A 23,218-nucleotide genomic window follows, 5' to 3' on the forward strand; every position below is an offset into this window, starting at 1 on the left:
AAAGGGGGCAGGTTGAGTAGAGGCTTTTTATAAAGTTTGTGGTTCTACCCATAATTGGATCCCTGGGGCAGGCAAGGGGCCCCAGAAAGGGGGTGTGGAGCTAGGGACCTGCTCCTTGGTTCTTTAGCAAAGGTATGAGAACTCTACACTCTAGGGATGTAGGGATTGACTCTCCAATTATTGCAGTGTAAGTCTAGTGATAGACAGTTGGATATTACAGTGCGGATTAGGGATAGGCACTTGAATATTTTGATCTGAATCTATAGACAGCTACTCGACTATTATGGTGTGAATGTGGGGATAAATGCTCTGAATGTAGACACAGATGTAGTCTGAATCTAGGTATAGCCATTAAGATACTGGTGTGAATCCAGAGGTAAATTCTTGAATTTGTGGTGTGGATATATGGAAGGCACTCAGATGTTACTGTGTAAATCCAGGGATAAACACCTGAATGTTACAACACCAATCTAGGGGTAAGCAAGACACTCTGTTATCATAGTGTTAATCTACAGGTTATGGTGTGAATCTAGGGATAGATACTTGAATATTATAGTGTGAGTCTATCCATTTAAAAATTACTTGTTTGGTCAACAATACAGAACAATATCTTCTACCTCCTATTCAGAAAATATCACTGAATGGCTTTTTTTAGACAAAAAAAAAAAAAAAAAAAAAAAGGACAAGCTAAAACCAGGCCATTGAGTTTTTTTCCATAAGTTTTTTTTTTCTTGTTTGACCCAGTTTTATGTTTAAGCATATAACCTTGTGAACTGGCAAGTTAGATTTTATGTTAATAGAATAAGAGCATGTTTATTTTGGTCTTAATTAATTTTGTACTAATTAAAAAATATATAAAACCACCCAATATAAAAATATCAACTAAGGCATGATTATATGATTATATAGACTAAAAGGAAAAAGAACCTGTTTATCAATGATTCCTGACAGACACTTTATTGGCAACTTGCTGTGTATTTTTTTTAGACTTTTAAAAAATGCACTTAGTATATAATGTATTGGCACACAACACCTATATATAACTATCTGTCCAATACATAGGATACTGTGGGTAAATATAATGAATATAAACATTTTGAAACTTACTTTTTAGGATTGTATGTGTTTTGGATTATGGCTTTTTTTTTTTTTTAAAGTCAAGCCCATGCTGGCTTTGAATGCATGGTCCCTCCTGTCTCACCGTGCTGAGTGGTACGAGTTACAGGTCTTCTATGTGACCACATATCAATCTGTGAAATTATAAGAATAGTTGCTTGCAAATGAAGACTGGGGAGTCTGAGCTGATAGCTTGTATATAATTCACAAGTTATAACAGTTTACAACTGTTTATAACTCACGAGTTAAGCATGTGCAAAATGGGAGACTTACTGTATTTGCTTTCTTTTTGTCCATAGCCCTCCAATTTCAGACTGTGATTTTAGTGGCACTCATTTTGAATTACTGAAAATAACAATTTCACTCAGTGTCAGATACTGTGCACATCAATCATTTAATTACTTCAGCGTGGCATGTGGAGCAGCTGTGGTCCTTGGTACTAACTAGGTAGAAGAAATTTGCTTAAAGTAGAATGTAAGGTCATATGGACCATTTTTCAGTTCTCAGAGACCAGTTCTTTTACTGGCCAATCCATTACCTCCTTGTTTTGCTATAGACAGTGTACTCTTGTGTGATAGTTTTCACAGCATCTTCAGACACACAGTCAAAGGGCATCTGACCATCAGTTAGTGATGTTCATATCTGTTTGTAGCTTAAGGCAGTGACTAAAGAGAGTCAGACTTTGCTCCCAATAAATGAAAACGAGCCTCTGGTTGTCAGAGGTGTGAGAAAGTGGTGGACACAGGGGGGCAGTGTAATACTATTTGACTATGAACTTGGTGCTTCCTTTTTATCAACTGCCTAAGCTAATACCGTCTCTTTGGCAAATCATATTTAGTCAGTACAACTATAATATCCCTCCTTTTCTTGAGTACCTGTGTGCTGAGTCAGAGCTCAGTTTTCCACCACAGTCAGTAATGGTCACTAGAAGACAGTAAGGGAAGACAGCCTGCAGACATGGCTTTGAATTCCTACTTTGCCATGTGGTATTATGACAACAGCTACGTTAAACCCTTAGTCTCGAAGAGAACACAATAAGCTACACTCTCTGGAAGCATGGTGTTAACTGTCATATACTCAAGAAACACATGATAGTTTTCAGACTGGTGCTGTACTAAGATTTTCAGTTTTTGTAGTCTCATGGTTTCCTTTGGAGAAGTTATTCACTGATTTCACTGATAGCACTGAGGACATCATTGTCTATGTCATTAGCCGATCGAGAACACGGAGTACATTCAGCCACTTTACTTGGCCAGTATGATTAGCAATCTGAGCACTCTCACTATTTATTGCTTGGCTCTGTACTGTCTTATCATGTGCTGACTTGTCCATATTGGCTACCATTTGGGTTACTGAAAAATTATCAAACTCTGGAGATGGTTTTAAGATACTTTATAGCCTTCTAACTAGTTTATAGCCATGTTTCAGTCTTGTCTTACTTTTCTGTTGTAATAAAATCTCTAAGAAAGGCCACCCAGAAAGGAATGATTCATTGGGGCTTACAATTCATGGTTATAGTCCATCACTGAAGGGAAGTCACATGGTTAGCTGGCCGGTCACATTTCATCGATAGTCAAGAAGCAGAGAGTAGTAAGTGTTTGTGTTTAACTTACTTTCTTCTTCTTTTTTTTTTATATAGTTCAGAATCCCAGCTCAGGGAATGGTGCTAACCACAGTGTATGAGTCTTACTACCTCAATTAACCTAACCCCACTGGCATGCCCAGATGCCAGTCTCCCATATACTTCTATGTCTCATTAAGTTGGCAACAAAGACTAAGCATCACAAGTCCACTCTAGTCGACTTGATACCCAAACACATCACTTTTAAAAAAGGCTTACTTGTTTATGGATTTAAACACTATGAAAGGAAAGGGAACAAAGAAAAATCCTAATGTACAGTGTGATATGCCATGTGTCTAGGTGTATCACGGTTTAATAAAGGTCAGGCTAAACAAAAGGCCGAACAAATGTTTATTCAGGGAGAAATAACTTACAACCTAGACAGATGAACACCAGCAGGTTCCACTGGATGCTCTCCTCTCCATGTTCAGTCAGCAAGAGAGCATTCCCTGGTTCTTCCTCAGACCTAGTTCCACAGGTCACTTCCGCCCCGGCTCCACCTCCAATGGGCGTGGTCAGTGCCACAGAAGCCGACAAAGTGAATATCTCACTACGTAGATGTATGTTCATGTAGGAATGTAACCATGTAAATATAGACCAGAGAAGTGTGGGACCATTGTTAGAATGGTATCAAGGAACAACCATGATGATGGCAGATACTGATGTACACTCTTTTTGCCATTTTTTACACAGTAGCCCAAGGTGCTATATCTTAGTTAGGGTTTCTAAGGCTATGACAAAATACCAAGCCAAAAAGCAATTTGGGGAGGAAATGGCTTATTTTACACTTCCTGGTAACTATGCAGGGATGTCAGGGCAGGAACTCAAGTCAGGAACCTGGAAGCAGGATTGATGCAGAGGCCACAAAAGCATTCTATTTACTGGCTTGTTCCTCAAGGCTTGCTCAACCTGCTTTCTTTTAGCACCCAGGACCACCAGCCCGGGCACTGTCTACAGTGATCGGGGCCCTCTCACTTCAATCATAATCAAGAAAATGCACACAGGCTTACCCACAGCCAGTCTAGCTCTCTTGATATGCAGTAAGTTCTCAAAGACTGTTCCTTGAATGTGTGAATATAAAGAAACCATTGAAGAATGAATGGCAAGCAAAAGTTAAAAAGATTTTAGAGACCATCTGGTCTTTGTAACTTGTTTGGGCAGTTGGTGAAACTGAATTTCATAAAGGGTGATTGCTTCATTGAGTGACTAATATAAGTAGGTACTTACGTTATCTCATTTTAATATTTATGTTTCTTCATGATCGTGTTTACAGAGTCTCTATTATGTGCCAGGCACTCTTCCTCAGGGAGCAGCATCTAGGACATTTGAGTCAAGGCTATCATTTGATAAGAGGGAGTCAGTCTTGGGGATTTGGGGAGGGAATGTTAAGGGGGAGCATGGACAACAGAGAGAGGGGGTGTGGGGCACATGCCTGTAATCCTAACACTTGGGAGGTAGAGGCTTCGGGGCAAGGAGTGCAAGGCTATTTTGGCTGCGCAGCCAATTCAAAGCCTGTCTGGACTACATAAGAGCCTGCCTCATGAAAAGCACCCAATTAAACAAAGAAATAAACCACCAAAACTCTGGAGATGACTTTGATAGATGTCTGTGATGTGGCAAGAATGGCATCAGGGATGAAAGGAAGTAACTAAGAGGGAAATGCCATTAAGGAAGTAGCAGCGGTGACTAGAGGCCGGATTTACATAAACCCCGAAGGTCAGTGAAGGCAATGACTTGTACCTTCCCAGTGTTTTGTGTTTTTTTGAGAGCAGGTCTTGGGGTAGCTCGGGTAGTCATGGAATTTGCTCTGTAGATTAGGCTGTCTTCAACTCACAGAGATCTGCCTATCTCTGCCTCTGGGGTGCTGGGATTAAAGCTGTTCACCACCATGCTGGGTGGTACATGAGTTTTATTCTGATATACAAAGAACCCTAATGGGAGATTTAAAGTTGATTTATAGTGAAACTTGAAAGGACAGGATCTTGACCAAGTGAAGAGCCCAGCTCAAGCTGTAGAAGTGCTTTGTAGAGAAGGGAAGATGTATCACCATCTGTCCTCTGTGGCTGAAGTTGTCTGCTAAGGCAGGGGTGGACAGAAATGACACAGGAGTAAAAATAAGGAGTACCATATTTTATACATTCATCCTTACTTCATTAGACGCCCAAAGGCCCATATTGAATGGAATAAGTGTGAAGAAATTAATTCATGATATCATTTGATGCTATCATTTGATGATTATTGCCTTCTATAGCTACTATACCTAAAAATTGCCCTCATCAAAACTCTCCCCACAAGAAAAAAAACAGCCACCAAACAAAAGAGGTGTTTTATTAGCTATGGTGTCACTTTTGCTGGTACTCTGAGTAGGAAACACTATCAGTCGAAGCTGGCCATGCAGTAGCTGCTGTGCTTACAAGGATGGCTCAAATGGCAGCTTCCTTGTCCACTAGCTCAATGGATGCCTGTCCTGTTACACCCAAGATCATTTTTGGTAATGACTATCTTCATTAATATACCCTTATCACAATGAAATATGATTTATAGTTAATATTCCAGCTTCAGTATAAGGGAGAAAAAAAGAAAGTGATTTATAATGAAACAGGATTCATTTTAGAATATAAATACTGGGAATAATGATATATTTAGATGTGATGTGATTTTCAAAATGTCAAATAGGCCTCAGTAGAAACCCAAACAAGAAAAAAAGCAAATATTTTCTTTTATTTGTGCAATACCCACACTTTTAGACAAGTCAGTGTATTATAAATTCATACAAAAAGTTCTTTGTAGTATAGCTTTGGGTTCCAGGCTCAGATGATCATTAGACTATTTTTAACCTAAATAAATGTCTTGTAGGAAATTAGAAAGTCATGTGTGGTAGAGAAAATATGCAGAGGTGTCATGAGCTGTTATGAGTAGGTTTTTCCCTGCTGGTCTGGGCCCACCTCCATGCCAGCCCCAAATAATACACAGAGACATTATATTAGGTATAATGCTGTTGGCCAGTTACTAGTTTCTTATAGGCCAGCTCTGTCTTAATTATTAACCCATTTCTATTAATCTAAGTACTTCCACATGGTCTTTTCTTACCGGAGAGAGGGGCTAGTGTTCTGCTTTCTCCAGTCTCTCCATCTTCGATCTCCCCACTACCTACTTCCTCTCTCTTCCTAGTCTCCTCATCCTGCCTATTTTTCTTTCCTATTAAGTGCTTTATTCATTAACCAATAAGAGAAACATATTTACAGAATGACATCTCCCATTATCTCCTCTTTTCTGTCTAACATAAGAAGAACAATTTTAACCTTAACATAGCAAGATATATAATAAAACAGTTATCAAATAAGAACCACAGTCAACACTTAGTCCATTAACATTTAGTAAGATTTGAATAAAATATTTCATCATCTATTCTATCTTTGTGAGTCTAAAGTCTATGTAACTTATCTATCTTTAATCATAACTGAGGAAAGCTATAACCATAACTATCTGTCTTCAACTTCATCAAAGACCACAGAAGGATAATATATAAACTCTAGAAATGACAGAGATATCTTGCCTGATCAGTCACCTGAAGTTCTTCTGTTATGTTCCATCTTCAGCCTATAGGCCATAGTGTGTGGCAGACTCCTCAGCAAAGCAGGAAACTTTAAACTGTCCACCTGTATTGGCAGTTTGTCAGTCACTTTTCTCCGTGTCCTGCAGACTGTCTCGCAGACTCTTCATGAAGCAGGAACCCTGTAGCAATGTCCATCTTGTATCAGCAGTCACTTTCTTGGGGTCCTGCATGTCCAGTTTATACAACATGAAGTCAAACAGTCCAGAGAAGAGCAGTATCTTGCCCAAATGGCTAGTCTTGCCATATTGGAGGCAAACTCCATAACACGCTTCTTTAAGGTCCATCTTCCTTTCTGATGAAGGTAGTGTTGCCAGGAGCAGTTATGTCTCACTGTCAAGAAAAACCCTAAGCCATTTTAAATGCCATATTCTGTAGGTCTTTGAAAGGTTTGAAGAATGCCTATCCATCTCAAATACATCTTGAAAACCTAACTAACTTAGCTCTAAGTTTTGACTATCATAGGTAACTATCTATAATCTGTACTAAATTATACATTATATTTTTAAATGAGCTATATAAACACAATACCTAAACAAGAGGAGAAATATACATACCACAAAATCGACCTTAAATTGTATCAATAAATGAAAATCCATTCCAAAACAAAGTATTCATATCTATACCATAATCTCCTTTTTTTAACCTTTAAAAGGATTGGTTGTGATCATTAACCATTTATAACAAAGCACATTTAAATTAAAAGAAACATTTACAAACAATATTTGGGAATTTGGGCATTATTCTTTCCAAATTGCTTCCTGCTGGTGTTCTCTTTCCGTCCTCCATCTTGGATCTTTCCTCTACTACTTCCTCTCTCCTCCTAGTCTCCTAGTCCCGCCTGTCTTGCTTTCTTATTGGCCAACAGTGCTTTATTCATTAACTAATAAGAGAAACATATCAGAATGACATCTCCCATCAATGAGCTCCACAGGACATTGTAGCATTGCTGGCTCTTTCTCATAAATGATCTTGATAAATGTCTGAATCATCCCTGGGTTGATACCATCCTTGCCAAGAACCTCAAGTCTGCTTTCTCTCTGGGCCATTGGCACCCGCGTACCCAACCATGCAGAACCCTCTCAAACTATAAGCTTTGGGTGAGCAGGACTGTGTCTGCCTCATTCCTGCCTGGCTCAAAATTTATCTTTGGTAAATATTTGGTGAAGAAAAGGATGGATGGGTGGATGGATGGACGGACAGATGGATAGATTTATTTTATTTAATTTGGTGTAGCAAGAAGATTATCCATGAGGTAAATTATCCACAAGGTAAAAAGTAATAGAAATTAACTTATTTTTGAATAACAAATGCTAGGTTCAAAATGTCTAGTTTGACCCAAATGTCCTCCCTGACACAACTGTGATGAAACTTGCAGAAGACTTTATTTGACTTACATTTCCACATCATTGCTCATCATAAAAGCAAGTCAGGACATGAACCTGGAGGCAGGAGCTGATACAGAGGCTATGAAGGAATGCTCTTATTGGCTTTCTTGATAAAGCTTTGTTGTAGAACCCAGGACCACCAGCCCAGGAGTGATGCCACCCACAATGGGCTGGGCTCTCCCATATCAATCACCAATTTAAAATGCACTACAGGCTTGCCTATAGCACAGTCAAGGAGGCATTTTCTCAGTAGATGTTCCCTCCTCTCAGATGACTATAGATTATGTCAGGTTGACATAAAGCTAACCAGCACACCTTCTGAGCATCTATTTTGTGAAACTTGAGGGGTGTAAAGTACATTTACTTACACTTTTTCTCTTTTCATTCTAGCATGGGAAGAGCTGGCCTACTACGAAGAAAACACACGCGATTTTCTATTCCCCGAGCCTAAACTGACATCTTCACATTTTGGCATGTATAGAGAGTTGCTCATGAAGACAGCAATAGGTTTCCCAGTGAGTGACCCTCCCCACTAGGGCTTCTACGGGAGAGAAATTTTGGGGGCTTGAACATTTTATTCCTGACAGGGTTGATCCTAGGCAGTTAGCTTTGTCTTGCTTAGTTACCTCAGTTCTGTTTTCATCTATGGTCAGATGCCCAGCTCATGATACCAAACTATACTATTGCTATAAAAGTCGAAAGTTTTATTATTTAACTAAAATGTATCATTGCCATATTCACTCGTCACATGATGTCCTAAAAGGTTCCTCTTTCAACTTCTTATTGCAGTTTGACAGAAAGATCTGCTTGGTCATACCTGTTTTCACTAGAGCAATGACAGAAATACTATTATCTCACATTTGTTTTATACTTTCAACCTTCTGCATTTTTAGTTATTACCATCTTAACAATTTACAAATCAGCCAAGGCTGATATTGCTGATCAGTTCCACTTTAGGAGAGGTGAACAGATAGAGGTCAACGTTGTTGAGGAGCCATGCATGGTGCAGCTGATAAGCAGCTGGTAACCTGTTTGGAGGCATTTATCTGAACCCAAATTTGTTGACCGAGTTTTCCTGTCTTGCAGCTAACACATTGAGACTTATATTAATTATAAATGCTCAGCCAATAGCTCAGCTTATTACTAGCTAACTCTTATATTTTCAGCTAATCCATTTTATCTATGCTTTGCCATGGGGCTTGGTAAAGCATGCCCATCCTGCTTCTCCCTTCGTTTGCTGGTGACTCCAGACTCCCTCCTCCTTCTTCCCAGAATTCTCCTAGCAAAGCTTTCTCACTCAATCTCTTCCTGCCCAACTATGGGCCAATCAGCTTTTTATCAGCAATGAGAGCGATACACTTTGACACTATACAGAAGGATTATTCCACAGCACAGACTCAAGACATTCATTTTGAAATTATGGTCTATGATTTCTGCCTTTGAAACAATCACTTTTTAAAATAGGATTTTTATGTCTTTTGGATGACCTCCTCTTTATGGGCCACATGTTTGTGAATTATAAAAAGCATAACTAACATGTAGGCTTTCTGTTTCTACACTGTGAATTGCTCTTTTGTCACATAGCGAAGTGTATCCATCCCCACCCTGCTGAGAGTACTCTGCAGAGGGTGCAATTGTTCCATCAATGCTTCTGATGACGGATATGTACACCAAACATCAACATTAGTCAAAAGTTGCCCTAATCAGAACCAAATGCCTATAACTTTAAGCCTCCCTGTTATCTTTCAGGATCTGGCAAATATTCCTAAGACCACTTTCTTCTTTCTCTAACATCACCTTCATGTATCACTCAAGTCCATGGTACCTATGAGATACTTACTGTTTACTTCAATTCTTGGCATGTTGCCCTTCAGAATCTAAAAGGGAATAAAAGTTAATGGGAACGAACCAGCCTGAGGGAACTCTCATATTGACTATGTTTTCCTCAAATTCCTTGTTAAATAAAAGCCATCTTCATAATCAAAACAAGGAGAAACATGTATTTTTTTCCTCAAGTGTCATTCATGTGTTGAATATGCTGGGCATGAATAGAAAGACTAACGGATATGAAGTTGTCAGGAAAAATCTTTAAAATGCATTGAAATACCTTCACACATTGGTATCAATTCTTGTAATTGAGTTTATCAAACTCTATGAACAATTTGGTAGATAGATAAAATGATAGAGGGGTTCAAAACTGAACCACTTGCCAGAGCTTCTGTGGCAGTTGGTGTGTGTGGTGTGTGCCGAGCCCACAACATGGGTTGTCTTATTCCACCATCCTGGGGAGGGACAGCTATTTCTTTTCCCATTGTGTGGAAGGGAGCTGCTGTGCATCAGAAATCTGGACTTGCAGAACGGGAACTCTTGTGCTCTGGGGGTTATAGTCTTAGCCACAAACATGATACTAATTCTCTTGGATTTATTCTGTTCTCTCCTCTTGGTTTTTATTACAACTGTTGAAAAGGAGATGAATGACCCAAATAGGTCAGGCAAACCACTCACCTGCTTACTGTGACTTCTCAGTTCATTAACAATTAGATTGATTTTCTCCACTATAGTAGGGTTTTTCTTTGTATTCCCGTACATTGAGGTTTTGTTTCACTTTAGACCTCAACAGTCATTTAGGTGGTAAAATCCCACACCAAGATAGATATATAGCTGTTAATAAAACAGTTTGAGAATAGGCCTGATGAATATAAATGTCTGATGTAAGATAAAGCCATGTTTTCCAAGGCAAGCAGGTAGGGAAGGAGACCCTCTACCTGCCCCTCCTTACTAATCTCATTTTCACGTTCCTGTATTTTAGACAGAGGAGCTAACAGAGTAGGTAACAGCATGGACACTGGAACCCAGATGCCTAGGTCCAATTACCACCAGCTCTGTTCCTGCCAACCTGATAGGCTACCTAAGTTGTCTAAGCTCATTCATGTCCCAATGAAAATTTAATTAGGACCCAATTCACAGATTGTGTTAGGAGTATGAGTGTATATTCCAAGTTGATATAGACCTCAGCTTAGTATAGTAAAATCAGCTCCTCTGATTTAAAAAAGTATTCTGATTATGCTGACTATAGATGTTCTTAGTGGGTTTCCAGCAAAGACAAGATGGGCAAGAGAATTGTTTCCAGTAATTTTATTTGCTTCTCTTTATGCTGCCTTATTTTTTAGGGCATTGCTCCCAAACTAGAGTTTTCTACAAGGACAGCCATCCGAGAATGTATGTTCCCGCATAGAAACAGATTTTTTGTAAGTATAATTAAAAGGGCAATGACAGAAATGACAAGCGCCCCCACCCCCAATTTAAAGACTCTTAGCCTGAACTCAGTTTGCTGAGTTTAAATGAAACAACATACAGAAACTGGTCAGTTTTTGCTAGATTTGATTTCTGTATTCAAACCGTTTGCTCAGCCTGCCCCATTACAGTCTGTTTGCTGTGTCTTAGGAGTGGTGGTGTTCAAATGAACGATGGTTAAGCGATGGTGTCAAACAGCAGGAGATACCATTAGCCCCACCCCCCGCCCTAGCCCCACCCCCGCCCTAGCCCCCCCTCCCCATCACAGACTCACCAATCAGAACAAAAAAAAAAAAAAAAAAAAAAGGGAGCCGAAAGTCTATTTACTAGTGTCATAGAGCTGAGGTGGGATTTCAGCTAAGATGGTTGTTTACTCGCCAAAACAGCTGGTCATAGTGACACATCTGGAATCTCAGCCCTGGGTTGCTGAGGTGGCAGCTTGCTACTGTTGAAGGGCAAGCTAGGCTACCTGGTGAGACCCTGTCTCTGAAAAACAGCACCTTTCCTAGACTATTAGAAAGGCCCCGTTGCTGTACACTTATCAGTACTTGACTACTGGTTTCAATAAATTTTTTGAAGTGAAATGGTTAGACCTATTTATGCCGTTCATGTATCTCGGTGTCATAATCCACTGTGCTTGGAATACATCTGTGTATATTTGCCATTTTCAAGCTTTCCCTGAATACAAATCACCTTGTGATTACTACTTAAAATAGGCTAAGCTAAATGGTAGATTAAGAAACAAATGCCTTTCTTTGAAGGTTTGTCTTATAAATCTGAAGCAGTCTTCTATCTTAGTTTATAAATGGTCAATTAAATACTGAATTAATTGACTGAATTATCATTTTTTTTTCCAATCAAAAGAACATTTTTGGCTGGAGTTATAACCCATGGGCAGAATGTCTTCCAAGCATGGTCAAGGCCTAACAAAAAGAAAGAGTACAGCAAATCTTTGTTTGTTTTTTGCTTTCAGGAAGACAAATGTAAATCACAAAGGCCTTTATCGAAATCACATGGGCAAAGAGCTCCCACAAATAACAGAAAAACAAAGCCGAAGGAGAAAAGTTCCGACCGACTTTCCAAAGGCACCCAGTCCCGGGTACCCACCCCATCTTCCCCCAGACATCTCTTCCTGCACCAGCCGACTCCGCTGAACCTTGGCAAAAGCTTCAGGCTCCCTGGAGAAAGAAAGCCTCCGTTTGTGGTTAGACATGTGAGCTTCACGTGTTTTCTCAGGGTTACTGGCTGCGGTGAGGATGTGGATAGCAATGGGAGAAAGAAGTGTTGGGCTGCGCCAAGTGGGCAACAGTAACTCACGAGGGAATTCAAAGGAATAATAACTGTCATTAAATGATGTTCATTTGCCAGTGCCATTGTTAGGAAATGTCTACAAAGGCATCACAGGGGGAGTTTGCTCAGCGAATGTCAATCATCCCATTTCTAATTTCTGAACGTTATTAATAGAGTATGATGTCTGTAGATGATAACTCACCATTACTCAGAGGAGTCTGTGAAACTGCCTGGAATTGAAGACGTCAATCAAAGGCTGGTTGATAAGGTGCATCAATTCAAAGTGAAGCCCCATCCCTTTTTAAGAAGCAGATTTCCCTTTCTCCATGAGACTGGTGCTTGGTAGCCAAATGCTGAGCAGGGACAGGATGTCTGTGGGGAAAAAGAGAGTCATCTGAGTCTTAGTCACCACAGGCAGTGGGCTCAGTTAGTTATTATAGTGCTCCTAACCGTCTTGAAATTTTGTTTTTAATTACAGTATTATAAAATAGAGACATTCAAGGTAGGTTTACACATTGTCTCATCAGTGTAATGGAAAAAATATCTAAAGTCAGGTGTGGTGATATGCCCTTGCAATCCCAGCACTTGGGAGGCTAAGGCAGGAGGATTACATACATGAGTATGTAACCTGGGTTACATAGTGTGTTCCAGGAAAAGTTGAGCTACTGAGTTTTATACACACACACACACACCCACCCACACACACACACACACACACACCAGCCACAAATCATTAATTTGATTAATTTCCTCAGTTTTTGTATTTATAACCTTTATGTTTTATGAAGCTATGTATACAGATAAATGCAAACTAACATTTTCTGTTACTTTATACTGTTTGTGAACTCTACCACACATTCCAGTTAGTGACTATCTTCAGACTGCTAGCAATAGATAAATTGCTGATATTTGCACTTAGGGTCACTAGAAATTATGATTGCACATTTGATACAGGCTGTGAAGTGGGGCAATTCTCAATCAAGGCACCATTGAGATGGTTGTGTGTAGTTTACTTCTAAGTAGAATTGAGCTTTCCAGCTGGAAAATTCCGACTAACTCATCCACAAATAAGACCTGTTCATAAACACAGAAATACTAAATAGGTGTTTTCTTTTTGTTGTTCTTGGTAAAGATGCCTAGCAAACATGTAGCAACCTGTCATTAAACATAGAAGTGTTGATAGCTTGTCTTTTTTGGACAGTGTGATTTATTCTATTCCATACATATGCTTATGAAATGCAGTCCCTGACACTGTGGAGTAATTAATCATTTTAAAAAGTGGTTAGATTTCTTAGGACGTGGAAACTTATTATTTAACAAACCATTACAGTTTTTACTATATGCTAAGCCCTTTTATAGGTAATCTTACATGAATAATTAGCCAGATTTTCTGATCCTACAGGAGACATTCTTAATAAAAGCATTAAAATTTAGAGTACTTGTACCTGGAAGGCGGCTCAGCAGTTAAAAACACTGCCTGCTCTTCCAGAGGACTCAGGTTCAATTCCCAGTATTCACACAGCAGTTTGTAACTGTTTGTAACTCCAGTTCCAGGGGATCTGATGTCATCTTCTGGCCTCTGTGGACATCAGTATACATGTAGTACATGGACATGCATGCAAACAAAACACTCATACACATTAAAAAGTTTTAAATTGGAAGATGTAATCAGTAATTTTTGTTATACAATGGAAACTACCGTTGTAGCCTGCTTTACTGAGGAAAAAAATCCAAAATCTATTTCAAAGTTTATTCTGTAGAAGAATCCTTTTCAAGTCCCTTGACTTGCTTCTGCAGATCTTGTTGAACAATTTTGTCTTAGGAAACATGGCCTGTCACTTTTTTTTATTAAAAACTGTTTATTAGTTGAATCTACATTGGGGGGATTACACACATATATTTACTCATCAGATCCCAAATTTCCAGTGTGTGTGATACTTAAACTCAACTGCAATGCTCACACAATTCCTCTCTGCTGTCCTTATAAGCTGTTTGCTGAACTGAGGTCATATATTTTATGGTTCTGAATTATATGACTGTCACTTTAAGTAAGAGAGTAGTTATTGCTATTGTGGGTTTCATTAGTTTGTTTGATTTTTGTTTTTGGAGACACGGTTTCTCTGTGTAGCCCTGGCTGTCCTAGAAGTTGCTGTCAACCAGGTTGGCCTTGAACCTCAGTCTGCCTGCCTCTGCCTCCAGAGTTCGTGCACCACCACTGCTGGGCTCTATTGTGTTCAAAAAGAATCTAGATGGTAGAATGGAAGGGAACCTGAATGGTCAGTCTCTTGTTCTTGGAATCCTCTGTCCTGTCCAAAGGATTCCAAGCCAGGTGTGGTAACTCACACATTTAATCCCAGCACTCAGGAGGCAGAAGCTTTGTGCTGTTTTTTTTTTTTTTTAAATCTATCTTCAGTTCTCTATGCTCACATTTAACACACATCCTCCTATCCAGCCCTGGTGGAGATGGATGTTTTCTTCTGTGGGGTATAACATACTATAGTTGGAGTCTGTGATTTAGGTTATTTTCCAGCTTCTCTCAGAATTGGAGTGGGGCATTATGGGTAATGAGAAAGCAAACCTAGCTCTACATGTCTTCTTCACTTTCAGGTGGACAGTGAGAACCCCTTTGGTGAAAACAATTTGGAACATCGTTTACAGAAGTCCAGGAGAAAATCTAAGGCTTTAGACTTTGCTTTTCCAGTGAGAAGAGGTACTTGAGTTTCTTGTTACTAAGATTCCCTAAATGAGCATGAGTGCATCCCCCTTAGCAGCTTTCACTCCGAGGATCGACAGGTTACCTTGCCAACTGTGGACCCCATTCTCAAGGTCTCTCCAGCCAAGGCATTCCCATGGGGCAGAGGCAACTAAGAAGCTGTTTATCTTCAAGTTGCCCTCAGTACTTGAAGGGGACTGAGCTGGATGGTGTGACTAACCACATGTGGCCACAGCCCATGGCTAGGCTGGCAAAGCTGGTGCTGCTTCTCCTGGTGTGAACTCCTTACATCGCTGACAGTTAGCAAATATGTTGTTTTGTTTTGCCATTTTTTTCTGAGGGCAAAGGGGCAAGAGACTGATAGCAATCATGGCACTTGCTGCCCAGATTCCATGTTAGCTAGGAGGGAGCCAGATCTCTGAAGCAGTTAGCCTAAAGTAGCTGTCTTCAGAGCTATGGATTTCAGGATCCATTTGCAAATAATATTGAGAACTTTAGAGAGCTTTCATTGACATGAATGATGGCTGCCACCATTTGGCATGCTAGAAATTAAAACTGAGTAATTGTAAAATGTAATATGCCAGCAGAAAAGTCGCTAGCCGTTAGAATCATAATGTTATGGAGTGTTTCGATGGCGTTGTTACACCGTGGGGAAATGAGACTGGGAGGAATAAATCGTGTCTTAGTGTAATTATGAATGCAGGTTTTGATTAGGTTCCACGAAGGGCCCTGAAGGGACCTCCCCCCCTCCACCCCCCATTGAGGTTCCTGGACTGTACATTACTAATTGACAGTGTGTGGGTTAAGGCACCCCTGGGAGGCTTTTACCTCAGGACTGAAATGTGAGTCTGTCTCTAGTGAAGGTCAGAGCAGCTTGCCTGAGCTCTGAGTCTAGACTGGGCTGCTGATGGCCCCTTTTGTTCCCCCTGGGTGGGCCTAGGCTTGTGATGTCCTCACGGTGGAGTTCCCTGTGTTCTGCTTAACGGTTTGTACTTTTAAAGGACCAGAGAGTGTTTTGTGGTAACTCTGGCCAGACAGGGCAACAGGTAATAGCTGACCCAGACAGATGTATGAGGTTGGGAGGAGAAGGTGCTTCATTACCTCTGACCATTTCATTTAAGCACCGCAATTGAAACAATTGAAAATCACTGGTGCAGCCCGTAAAAGCAGCACCAGCATCCCTGTCATAGTGAAAACAAGCAACAACAAATGCCCTTTCCCGGGGAAAGACAGTGGAACTTGATGCTGGCTTGCCTCTTACACTGCTCATACACAGTGCTTGCCATTTCTTGATCCAGGCAGTGTGAGGACAAGTATTACACCAAGCTGTTCGCAGAGCTGCAGCCCCCAGATGTTCAGATCTCTCTGGATTTAAATGCTGGAATCCCTGGGGCTTTCAGGCCACTTCCAAATCTAAGGGAGAATAAAGCCATGCCTCTAAGATTCTGTGTGCCTCTGAGACAGCTGGGGTTCTTGTTGAGCTGGATATCTTGATAAAGCCCTGGGGTGGGACCTGGGTCCTTTTCTCACAAGCTACCAGGTGATCCTTGGATTGCCCCTTGAGAAACAAGGGGTCAAATCAGAACAGACATTAATGCAGTTCTAACCTCACCGAAGGGGAGTGCCCAAGAGTTCCTAGGTTTCTGGATGGTTTTGTAGCTATAGCTGCCAGGAACTTAGCACTGATGATTCCTTGTCCAGTTTACTGGGCTGCGGGGGGGGGTTGGGGGGTGTTCCAGGACCATGTGCACACGCACAGATGAGTGTGCCCAGATCGGGAAGGTGTCGGGCTTTAAAAAAAAATCTCTCCTTTCTTCCTTATTGCAACTGGTGGCGTAAGGGGACCAGGAGTCCAGAGAATGTTTTGTCATTAAACCTGGGGAAAAAATCCACTTGTGTTTCAGTTTTCTCCATGTGTATTTATTAATTTTGGAACTGAATTTGTTGTTAGTTCTGCAATATCTTGCTTTGTTTTGGAGTTAGGGCCCTGTACATGGGTGGCTATTGTTTTGCTTTCTCGTCTTACCCTTGCCACTCGCTAGTATGAGAGCTACTTACCGCTCGTAGACATTTAGGGTAACGATAATGATTTATGGGTCGGTTGCATTCATTGTGTTTCTCTATGTATCCATTGGCTCGACGTCACCTTCATGTTTACCTCGAACAAGTATGCTTGAGCTAAGGACTCATTTGGCAGGGCATGGAAACTGTATATTACATTCATGTTGTCTTCTTCAAAGCTCTGGGCATCTGGGCAAATATGTTTCCTCTCTTTAAGGCGGTAAGGGTCTTGAACTTCTCCTCCTACGCCCTTTCTAACTGTGCTGTAACTGAAAATATAACCTGACTATGGACCCCAGGAAGACAGAAAGTTCCTTGAATTTCAGTGCCCTAAGAGGGACTCAGTTGTGATTTTGGATTTCGCAAGGGAGCATTTAGTTTCTTTGTCATTCATGTATTGTCTAAATTCTTGGTTCTTCTACGGGATAAATGTATTGGCAATTTTATGGCTAACACACTCATGTTTCTCTTTCTTCTAGCATCTTCTCTTGACAACCTTGCAGCAAACATCAAGGTAACTTTAGCAGTAATGTCTGTAAAATGATTTATTTCCAGCATGTATGTCAAGCCCTGTGAAGTTAGTGGGAGAATATGCTCCTAGCTGTGTTGCTCATTTTAGGGCTCAGCTAGGGTTTATGCAGTGTGGTGCTCAACTCCACTTTGTGCTTCACTGTGGGGTTCGTCGGGCTATTTCCCTTCTTTCATTTGTGTGGTCAGTTATCAAGGAAGGTTTATATAGGCTGATTATTACATTATCACCAGTAACCTATGTTGCCTATCTTTAATCAGACACCTTTTACACACTGAGGTGGTAATCATGTCCTCAAGCTTGATCAGTTTGCCAACTGAAAGCTCCAGCTTATATGCTACAAACTGAGAGCTGTATGTGAAGGAAATTAAGTATATACTGTATTGCATATGTACAGGATAGTCACACTGTATTTAAACATTTGATCTTTCCTGGAACCAAAAAGTCAGTGTCCTCAGAAATTGAAGTTCTGAGTGTGAGTTTATTTTGGCTTATTAATGTTGTCAAACACAGAGCCTTTTGGCTGTGTCCCTCCCGTCCATATTCCTGAGGCTTCAGTACCATGGTCCCCTCTTTTATCTGTGGGGGATCCCTGGCCACACATCCTGTTATCTTACCTCAATTTATCTTCCTTGTCCTAACCTGCTCCTAACTCTATATTAGGCAAATCAAAACCAAAACTACACGTGAAGAATAATGCATGTTGTCACTCAGGTTACCAGAGAGCCAGATGAACGTATTCTTTTGGGAAGTCAGCCATCGTCACCTTTAGATTCAACGAAGTCTGGAAAACCATCGCCAAGTCATGAAGGGGATGCCAATTTCCACCCGGAAACTTCACCCCCCCACTCCCAGCATTCCAGATCTCCCAGCCCTCTGGATCAGCCTCTTCAAGAAAGGTCAGCAGCTAGTACCCATCTTCTTGGCCAATGAGTCTTGTGCACTGTCAGGAAGAAAGCCTGCACGCCTTGACAGTTTGTTTTGCTGGAATAGTCAGTTGGTGAATGTGACTATCCCTTTTTAAACTGGCGCAAAATGTACCATCAGCTTCTCTCCCCTGGGGAAAGTGTTTGAGGATACTTGGTGTAGGTTTAGCAATGGAACTCAATGGCACAGCACCTGTCTAGCACACATGAGGCTCTAGGTTCAATCTCCAGTACTGCCAAAAAGAAAAACCAAACCAAACCATCACCACACATAATAGAACAGGTGGAGAATGAATAGCCATTTGGTTCTCCAAAGCCCTGTGTTTTAGGGAACCCTGACACTCAGACAAATCAGCAGAAGAGTTTGGTTACCTATACTCAATGGAAGGGCCACTGGGGGGAAAAATCAGACAGCAGCTTTGAAAGAAAGTCATGCCAGTTGGCTTTTCTCTACATTGTTAGTGATGTGATGCAAGTTAGATATCTCATTCCCCAAAAAACACAATTGCTGCATACAGAGGGACCCTCTTTAAACAGTTGCAGAACCTAAATGGCCCTGGAGATTTAACAGGAATTATCCTTGAGTCTAAGGTAGTATAAGAAGGTAGCAATCCATCTTTAAGTGTTTTTCAGAAATAATAGAACAACTGTATTAAAATGTTACACTAGCTGGAGAAATTACATAACATATATTAATAAGATAACAATGTAATGCCAATTCTTGACAATTCATTGTATTGGAAAATGGTATAACATTTAAAAACACCAGAATCGCCAGGGTCGGATGTTCAGGGTCATAGTTATTCCTGCCGTGGGCCCTGTCTTCTTTCTTTCTGGATTGTGCTTCTCCCAGGTTGGCGAGAACGTTATTCAGTACTCAGAGACCTAGAGCATGGGAACTGGTGACCCAGTGACACTTGTCTAAGTGATATGTGATCTCAGCAGCATTCCTGTTCCATCATGAAGATGACTTCGATGATCAAAGGTCCTTTGGCTTTTAGCCACAGTGCTTTTCTGCTGCAGGAACTGTGGTGGCCCAGGGCTTTTGTGTGCTTTGTTTAGAGATACTTTCCTAGCTTCTAGAATTAGTACAGCAGGTTTTCCTGACACTAAAGTACATAAAAAATTCGCAGATAGCTATTTGTAATGTCCCTGACCATGGCACATCTCTACTTTCCCCATCCTATGGTGATATGTTGTTTATGATCTAATAAAACTACTGATGATCAAAATACAAAGCTAGCCGCAGCCATAGAAGCTGGGCAGTGGTGGTGCACACCTTTAGTTCCAGGACTCAGTACACATATGCAGATGGATCTCTGTGAGTTCAAGGCAACCCAGGGCTACATGAGAGTGAATCAGTTTAAAAGAGAAACAGAGCCAACACCTTTAATCCCAATGCTAGACAGGTATATGCTGTACTCACTGGGCAATTAGTCTCTAGCCATGTTGAGGTCAGTGTCTCTCCAGCCTTGGTAGTGGCTTGGCTGCTTTGCTTTTGTAATCTTCAGCTTGAATCCCAATATATGTCCCTGGGTTTTTATTGTGCATGCTACACCATCCTGCTTAACATGATATAGATCATGGGATGCCTTCAACAGTAGTCCAAATGCAGGGGCAGACAGCAGATAGAAGCTAACTCCCACAGGAGGCAGAGGGAGGGACCTGCTGCTTCTGAATATGTCAGATGGCATATGCATTTATGTATTCATTCAGCGCCCCTTGGATGCATGTCTTCATGTAACTGGCCAGTTGATCCTTAGTGTTGGCTGATAGAAGAATTGTCTCATGTTGATGGAATCAAACAGAATCAGTTGGGATTGGAGTTGAATGTGTGAGAGAGTGTTAAGATTGATGATCTGTTTACCAAGCCTAGAATGAAGACTTAACATGTAACACACTTCTCCTGTTATATGATAGCTTGCAACATAGCATAGAATGGAAATGTACATGCATACTCATGTGCTCTCTCTCCCTCTCTCTCTCTCCCTCTCTCTCTCTCTCTCTCACATGCATGCACACACACACACACACACACGTACAGAAACACGGTTTTCTACAAAGCAGAACTTGATGGATGCTTTTAGAGACTAAATGGGGAAGATGGCTCTTACAGTTTGGTAGAGGAGGTAACATTTTGTGCGGGCCCCGAAGAAAGCTGGTTTATGACTGAGTTAATGGAGGGTAGGGATGGGAGGCGAGAAGGCAGGGGCATTGTTAGCTGAATTTGGGGAACTAGCCGATCCCAGGGCTCCAGAATCTGAGGATAACTGTGGAGGGCAGTGGAGACTGAAAAGACAGGAGAGCTCCAGAAGGTTCAGTCAGTGGAGGCAAGGCAAGGAGCAGAAGGAAGGTGAGAGGGTATCCAGCCATCTCAGACGAGGCAGCAAATTCAGAATGCCAGTCATTCTAAACAGGTGAATTTGGACCTAACTGGACTATGGAGTGTGTAAATAAGGCCATGATCCACAATGACAAAGAACAGTGATCACAGAAAGGCCATCCAGTTGGCCTTTGGCTATCCTGGCTCTGGTCCCCAAGTCTCACATTGTGGGAAAGCCCTGAGTCCTTGGCCACCTTTCCTCTAAAGGAATGGCCTTAAATGGCATCTTTTAAAGAATGGCAGTGGTAGTGAACACCTTTAACCCTAGCACTTAGGAGGCAGAAGCAGCAGATTGCTGAGTTTGAGTCCAGCCTGATCTACAGAGTGAATTCCAGGACAAAGAAACGCTGTTTTGTAAAAAAGAAAATGAAAGAAAAGAAAGCGGTTTTCTTATGACAATGTATGCTGGCAGGAGGCCTTCATTCACTGATGGTGGGCATGGAAACTGATGTAGCCACTGTGGGAATCGTGTGGAAGTTAATAACAGTGACGATGATGATGATGTTGATGATGATGGCTGTGCCTTTCATATGCTTCATGGAGATGTCCTTGCCCCCTTGACAAGTTTAGCTGGTCACTAAGGCAGCTGTGTGGACCTTTCATGGCTATATAGCATCCTTTTCTTTCCTCTCTGACTGCTCTTTCACAGCAGGGCCAACCCAATCAGCCCCTCTCAGTGGGGCACCTCTTGAGATTCTGTTAGCTTTGCCCTGGAGGCAGTCAATGCTCAGCTTGCAGGGATGAGGGGACACAGAGAGTAGAGGACTTATTATGACATTTCATGTATGTTTTGTTCATTTTATGTCAGACTTCCACCCTCCCTCACCCCTTTAACTCCTTGCTGGTTTCCTTCCTGACCCTGCAACAGCCTTCCTGCTCCCATGTCACATGTGTTCCATTACCCTCCTCCCAGCATCTACCACCTCGGGGTCTCTTCTTATATGACTTCTGTCCTGGTTAGTGTTGTCATTGCTGTGATGAAACACCATGGGGAGGGAACGGCTTCTTTGACTTATATTTCTACATCACTGTTTATCAATGGAGGAAGTCGGGACAGGAACTCAAGCAGGGCAGGGACCTGGGGGTGGGAGCTGATGCAGAGGTCATGGAGGATTGCTGCTTACTGGCTTGCTCCTCGCAGCTTGCTCATCCTGCTTTTTATAGAACCCAGGATCACCAGCTCAGGGATGGCACCACCCACAGTGGGCGGGGCTTTCCCCCACCAAACACTAATTAAGAAAATTATTTACAGGCCCACCTGCAGCCTGATACAATGGAGGCATTTTCTTAATTGAAGTTCACTCCTCTCAGATGACTATAGCTTATGCCAAGTTGACACAGAACCATTCAGCATAGTTCCCTTTCTGGTTTTATGATTTACATGAGAGAAAACATATAGCGTTTGTCTTGTGAATTTGGCTTTGTTTGCCTGACATAATGATTTCCAGTTCCATTCATCTTCCTTCAGATGTCAGCGTTTGTTTTCTTTATGGCAGAATAAGATCCCATTGTGAATGTTATCACAGTCTCTTTACCCATTCTTCTATGGATGGGCATATAGGCTGGTTCCATTTCCTAGCTATTGTGAACACCACAGCAGCGAACATAGATGTAAAGATATCTTTGTGCTATGTTGACTTAGAAAACTCCAGCTCTATGCCTAGGAGTGGGACAGCTGGATCATATGGTAGCTGTACTCTTACTTTTGCCCCGATTACTTTGCCCCGATTTCCACAGTGGCAGCATCAGTTTACACGCTCACTCTCAGCGAATGGAGAGTCCTCCTTCCCCCTCGTCCTCGCCAGCATATGTATTGTGAGATGGTAGCGCGGACTCTCAAAGCACTTTCATGTACATTTCCCCGATAGCTAAGGATGCTGAACATTTTTTCAATTATGTTGTTATTACATACATATTAAACATTTGCATTTCTTTGAGAACTATATTCAGTTTTTCCAGCCCATTTACTAATTTTTTTTTGCTGTTCTTTATGTGTCCTAGATGTTAATCGCCTGTTGATGTATTGTTGGCAAAATTTTCTCCCATTCTGTAGTCAGCCCAATATCTTAAAACATTAATTAACTTTTGCATTTTTAATATAATTCATCACTTCCTCCTTTCCCTTTCCTCCCTCCAACCCCTTATGTGTCTGCCCTACTTTCAAGTTGACAGCCTCTTCTTCTTTTATTGCTACACACACACACACACACACACACACACATGAATATATAGATATAACCTATGAGTCCCTGTTTATTATACATGTGGACACACGATTTCAGGG

The 23,218-nt window shown here is 41.2% G+C and overlaps 1 protein-coding gene across 4 annotated transcripts in view; it reads left to right on the forward strand.

Annotated features, from left to right (window-relative positions):
- Spata6l (spermatogenesis associated 6 like) overlaps window positions 1-23,218 on the forward strand; it is a 41,041-nt gene that overhangs the window by 10,646 nt on the left and 7,177 nt on the right. For 2 of the 4 annotated variants that reach the window (XM_051199953.1, XM_051199955.1), the window contains exons 5-10: window positions 8,129-8,253; window positions 10,909-10,986; window positions 12,006-12,245; window positions 14,930-15,032; window positions 17,576-17,610; window positions 18,340-18,524. In XM_051199953.1, coding sequence (XP_051055910.1) covers window positions 8,129-8,253; window positions 10,909-10,986; window positions 12,006-12,245; window positions 14,930-15,032; window positions 17,576-17,610; window positions 18,340-18,524 — 766 coding nt within the window. The remainder of the gene's footprint in view (window positions 1-8,128; window positions 8,254-10,908; window positions 10,987-12,005; window positions 12,246-14,929; window positions 15,033-17,575; window positions 17,611-18,339; window positions 18,525-23,218) is intronic. The other 2 variants (XM_051199954.1, XM_051199956.1) reach the window with 2 other exon arrangements.

The sequence above is a fragment of the Phodopus roborovskii genome, unplaced genomic scaffold (genome assembly GCF_943737965.1).
Source record: "Phodopus roborovskii unplaced genomic scaffold, PHOROB, whole genome shotgun sequence".
Taxonomy (NCBI): Eukaryota; Metazoa; Chordata; class Mammalia; order Rodentia; family Cricetidae; genus Phodopus; species Phodopus roborovskii.